The 5,906-nt window shown below is 41.8% G+C and overlaps 1 protein-coding gene across 1 annotated transcript; it reads right to left on the reverse strand.

Moving 5' to 3' along the window:
- Positions 1–3,519: 3,519 nt before the first annotated feature.
- Positions 3,520–5,538, reverse strand: LOC103895146 (myosin regulatory light chain 2, atrial isoform). The gene is given in 4 exon segments (XM_009274665.1): positions 3,520–3,621; positions 4,036–4,084; positions 5,171–5,277; positions 5,359–5,538. Coding segments are annotated over 4 exon segments (438 nt in total).
- Between the last annotated feature and the right edge of the window lie 368 nt (positions 5,539–5,906).

The raw sequence follows: 5,906 nt of genomic DNA on the forward strand, positions 1-5,906 counted from the left end.
GCATACAGGTCTGGTCTCTTTTTTTTTTTTTTTCTTTAAAAAATGGTTCCAGTGTCTCTTCTGCATAGTCACAAACTTGTGTTAGCATTTTGAAAACTGCTTGTGTTTGAGTGACTCTGAGCATGAGTTCAGATGGGAGTTGCAGTTGTGACCCGTATGCAGTCTTCTAGGCCACCTGAACACAAGTTCTTCAGGCATATCTGTTCTTTTAAAAAAGGATGTATTTAACAAATGAGGATTCATGTGACTATGTATCCCAAGGATTGAACTAGCTTTGATATCTTCCGGGGAGGAGATTCAAAGAGCTATGGGACTAGAGGAGCAGCTGCTCATCTCAAATGAAAGGTTTGAATTTCTCAGGCTTTTTGTGTCTGATTTCATGTCTATTGAAAGCAACATCCTTCTGTTACTCTGAAGGCGTGATGTCATGTTCAGAGAGGGTATGAGACTTTCCTGCCATATGTAAGAGTTCCCCATCAAGTAAGGGAGTTGAGTTTTTCCCTAAGTAGAGGCTAACTAAAGGATCCCACAGATACCTGAGTCTCAGCAAGACAGCGAAAGAAACTAACCCTGTAGAAGTTCCAGTCCATGGCATGTTGAATTTTTTTACACTTATGTGCAGTTTGATAAGCTTTATGCTTATCAAACATTACCCTGCAGAGAGCTGTTCAGAAGGCGTGGGCAAAGTCATCTAGCCTCTGGCTGCCCTGGAAGCCTTTACGTTTCTTTTTGGCAGAGCCATTAGTTTGTAACTTGTACTGTGTTAGTGCCTGATAACTGTAATGCCATGTTTAAAGGCATTTGAGGGATTTTGTTGTTCCTTTTAAAAAAAATTAAAAAATACTGTGGCAAAGTATGCCTGGAGTAATTGTTGGTGAAAACAAATTCAGGTATCTCATTTCAGTTGAGATCAGTCTTGAAAGCACTTGTGCTTTTGATTTGAAGCACCTTGGTACCAATATGTAATTGTTAGTATTACGTACTTGTGAGAGAGTATGTTCAGATATTCAAGGGGTTTTATACCTGTTTGAGGTTAAATGACTTGCAGTAGGATTCTGCATTGTGTATCGCAGGGTTTTTCTGATCTTTAATAAAAGTACTTTTGGTTCTATATGGTTTTGTTTCTAAAGTGGAGTGGGCACATAATAAGCAGTGAATATGTGCATTTGTAATAAATTTCAATCAACGAAAAAACAAAGCTTCTAGCCCTTTATTTCTGCTGTGCAGGTGAAACTTAAAACTGATGTCTACAATTAAAATGATGTTGGACATCTTTTTATTTTTTTTCCTTCAGAATCATCAGGGTCCCTTCCAACCTCACCCATTCTGTGATTTTCTGTGAAACACCCAAAAGCTTTTAATGTGATGTAAAGAAATGTTGATTCTGTTTCTGTTGGTACTTGAAGAAAATGAGACCTGAAACTGAATCTGACCAAGGAGTTTCATTCCAGTGTTTACAGGGATGCTTTGAAGAGCAGTGAATTGCAATGTATAAATACTACAAGGAACTTTACTGGCTAATGCATTTTCCTTTTTTTTTTCCTCCCACTTGCAAGTAAGTAATTTGTTCTGCAGAAAGAACATTTTATTATTGCTTGTAGTCAAGATAGCATTATTCAAACCAAATTTAGTAATACCTCAGAACCTAAACTTGAGGGCAAACTTGACGTGAGGTTTTGTATAAATAGAGTTGGTTTAGGATCATTCTGATAGTTTTGTTAAGTTCTGGAGAAACAAATGGCATTTCAGAATAAGACGTTAATTTGAACTGTGTGATTCTCAAGTAGAAAGAACATTCCCAAATCTATCTGTAACTAGTTGTTCTTTACAGAATTACTAATGACCACAGGTTTTTGTCTCTAGAAAAATTAAAGTGAAACACTTAAAATTATTATAATAATCCCAGAATCACAGAATGGATGAGGTTGGAAGGGACCTCTGGAGACTGTCCAAGTCCAGCCCTCCTGTTTAAAACAGGGTCGGCTAGAGCTGGATGCTAAGGACTGTATCCAGTCAGACTTTGAGCATCTGCACAGATGGTGACACCACAAGCACTCACAGGTCAACCTGTTCGAGTGTTCAGTCACCCTTAGAGTAAAAAAGAGGGTTCTTTTTCTTTTTTCTTCCATTCAAAAGGAATTTCCTGTATTTCAGTTTGTGCCCATTGCTTCTCATCCTGTCACTGGGCACCACTGAGAAGAGTCTGGCTCAGTCTTTGCTCCTCCCCATCAGTTATTCATAAACACTGATAAGATTCCCCCTGATCCTTCTCTTGCAGGCTGCATGGTCCCAGCTCTCCCAGTCTCTCCTTGTATGAGAGATGCTCCAGTCCCTGTGTCATCTCCATTGTCCTTTGGTAGACTCACCTTAGAATGTCCACATCTCTCCTGTACTGGGGAGGGGAGAGCAGGACGCAGCACACTGGATATGCTCTCACCAGTCATCTCCCTTGACCTGCCAGTGGCACCCAGTTCCTAAGTCCAGGAGGCTGCTGGCCTTCTTTGCCAGAATAATAGTTCTAATTAAATAAAATCTTCTGAAAGTGAAGAAGTAAAATTGCAGTAAAACATTGCAGTAAAACTCCCCTTCTAATGGCATTGAAATTTTTTGCCTGTGGTACTTGGTACCGCCAGTCAGGAGCAACTGCCTCCTAAAGTGAATAGGTCAGGTTGGACAAAATGTGGTCATGCATGGGAGGGTATGTGAGAAGTCCATTGTCTCTCAGTTCACAATTGTGATTCCATAATGATGGCTGGTTTGTTTGTTCAGACCGGTTGGCCTTGTTACTGGATTAATGTTCAAGATTAATCCATTTGAGACATTAAAAGATGGTAACAGGCACTGGCAGCACTGTCATCTCTGCCTTCCATAACAAATAGTGCTAGCTGAAACACTCTGTTACTGCTGAAGGATGCAGTTTCAGTTTGGAGCCTTCAGAATAATGACGAGCGTACAGAGCTCTTAATTTACTTTAAAAGAGTAACAGTCGTAGCTGGGGTTCTTTGCAGAGACAGGATTTGTGTTTAATCACTATAAACATTGTAAATGGTTTACGACTTTTTTTCCATTTTATTTGAAAACAACTGAGTTAGTGCAAATAATTCTCTTACAACTTAACCAGGAAGCTGTTTCTTACGACAACTCAAACTTCCATATAAGTTTGGAGCAGACATAGTCAAAGCTATTGTTTGGCATCTGATAAACCAAGAGCAGCTCTTGCGATTGGATTTTTCAGTAAAATAAAGTCAGTCACCAGGAATTTTGGACTTGCGCAGTTTGATTTTTCAGTGCGAGGGTACTTGACAGTAGCGTGCAAAGCTCACTGTAGGATCTTGGTTTGCAGCCTTCAGCTTGGTAACCTGTGGGGTTACTCAGGACAGTGTCAGGTAACTGTGACCTATTTATTTGCTACTATTGAATGGGGCACAAAGATAAGTGTTTTTGTGGTGAGAAGAAAACACACGGATCTCTTAATGATTACAATTTGAGATTTTATTGCAGGTAACTATACGGTGCCATTTACTCCTCCTTTTCTTCTCCATGTGTGATGGTGTAGCATCACGGCTTGTAGTCCAAGTTTCCTGCTGCATCAGTAGCGGAAGACCAGAACACCTGCTCTATCTGTGTATCATCAAAAGAAATGAAGGGCAGTAGCGATTTTTCCTCAGAGCTTTAGTGCCTTCTGTTTAAACATCCAGCATGGGGATGTCATTCAATTAATTGCTCAAAATCATTAAAAATTTAAGCCTTTTGTTGCTTTGACTAAATCAAACTCAATCAGTAACTCCGTAAAGCACTTCTGCAAAGCAAAAGCTCAAAAAATGAGTTAGTGCTAATTCATAAAGGCACGGGCTAAACAGCAGAATCTGCTGTTACTGACATAGGCCTGTTGAATTGATTTTTTTAGAAAGATGTAAAACATGCTTCTTTCTTCTCACCCTGTCTTAGGCTTTTGGAACTTCTAACATATGGGACTTACTTCCTTTTTTAAAAATAATTTCTATTCAGCACCCACATTCATGTGAGTGACAAAACCAAGTCAGCACTGAATTTGTTAGCCTGGGTCATCAGGAGGTGTTTCAGGCTGGTGGTACACAGAAAAGGCTAGTTAGATGGCTGATTAAAGTTAGCTGCATTTTAAAGTAAGTGATGCAGTAATTCAAGACCATCACAGTTTGCAACTTTTTTCTTTGCAGTAGTAAGCTGAAAAACAATTCTGGCTAATACAGGATCTAACTTGAATTGTTTGCTTTTAAAACTGGTATACTAGCATCTGGAGAAATCCCAGGCTGGGTTCTAGTTCTGCAAGTGCCAGTCTCTAAGTTAGTGTGTGTTCTCTTTGCAGATCAGCATAAAGACTCCTGATACTGTACTACTGATGCTTCGTGTTTGGGAGGTTTATAACATTTCATTAAAATCATCCACTGTCGGGTATTTAAGGATTTTAAAACGTTCATCTGGACACGTACTGGACAAAAGTGGCTGAATAGGCAATCACTGTGCCACTAGCAGCTTGGCTGGTTTGTTACTGACTTGGCATTGAGCCTTGTGGTGATTTACCACAGCATTAACAACCGCTACTGTTGTTTAGTAATTCACCACAAGGCTCAATGCCACAGCATTAACAACCGCTACTGTTGTTTGGAACTAAAGCGATACCCACCCAGCAGTGACCTCTCATTTGTAATGCTCCAAGTGTCTGTCAGAGTTCTTGCTACTGGAAGTAAATAAAGACAGAAACGTAAAAAAAAAAGAGATAGGTTACATACATTCCATCCATGAAAGAACTTTCAGGTCCTACTGACATAGGACATAAAACAATAATTAAAAAAACTTCATGATACTACAAATGAATGGAATCTTTCACCAGGCTCCCTAAAAAGAAGAATTTCAGACCTCTTTTAGTGAAAGAATTTCAATTACCTGTGGCTTGCTTAGCAGAAAATAGCACAGGCAGTAATCTTCCAGGGGGTTTAATAATGACATCCTTACCCTTTCACTGTGTATGTTTAACTTTACGCAAGAATTGGAAAATGATGGCACTGATGCGCAGTCAGCTAAGATTCAGATTCCTTAATTTTATGACTATGAAACATAATTCAGAGTTCTTAGCTGCCCGGCACATAACAACACGATTTTGTCAAGGTTCGAGAACCAAACACGGAAGTACACTTCGCAGTCTTTCCTAATGTGCCCTTTGCCCTCTGGATCAAACATGTCAAACGCAGCTAGCGCAGCTTCTCTGGGGTCAGTGCCTGCTGACGGCAGTGTGCCTGTCTGCCCGGCACAAGTGGTGCTGCGCCCACCCGGGCCCGAAGCCTGCCATTCCCCGCGTCAGGGGCTGATGTGTCTCCCCACTCCTCGCAGCCCTCTATCCCCATTGTGGCACAGCGGGATGGCGACATAAAGGCTCCCAATGTCACTTCCATCAGCTGCGGGCCATTTCTCAGAGGAAAAGCCAAGCCCGCTCCTTCCCGGTGGCTGAGGGACGGGCTGCGGGGACGGCTCTTCCGTTTTCTGCCACGGAGGAATGGGCATGGTCCATTTTGTGACGTGATGGCTCCTCACTCCTGGATGACATGCGACCATGTCACTGAAAATCTGGCACTGGATGGTCAAAATAGGCTTGCCAATGTGACGTCCATCTACAAGAAGGGCCAGAAGGAGGATCTGGGGAACTACAGGCCTGTCAGCCTGACCTCGGTGCCAGGGAAGATTATGGATCTGTTCATCTTGAGGGCGCTCACAAGGCATGAGCGGGACAACCAGGGGATCAGGCCCAGCCAACACGGATTCGTGAGAGGCAGGTCCTGCTTGACCAACCTGATCTCCTTCTATGACCAGGTGACCCACCTAGTGGAGGAGGGAGAGGCTGTGGATGTGGTCTACCTGGACTTCAGTAAGGC

Source organism: Aptenodytes forsteri, unplaced genomic scaffold (assembly GCF_000699145.1).
Source record: "Aptenodytes forsteri isolate BGI_AS27 unplaced genomic scaffold, ASM69914v1 Scaffold224, whole genome shotgun sequence".
NCBI classification, from domain to species: Eukaryota; Metazoa; Chordata; class Aves; order Sphenisciformes; family Spheniscidae; genus Aptenodytes; species Aptenodytes forsteri.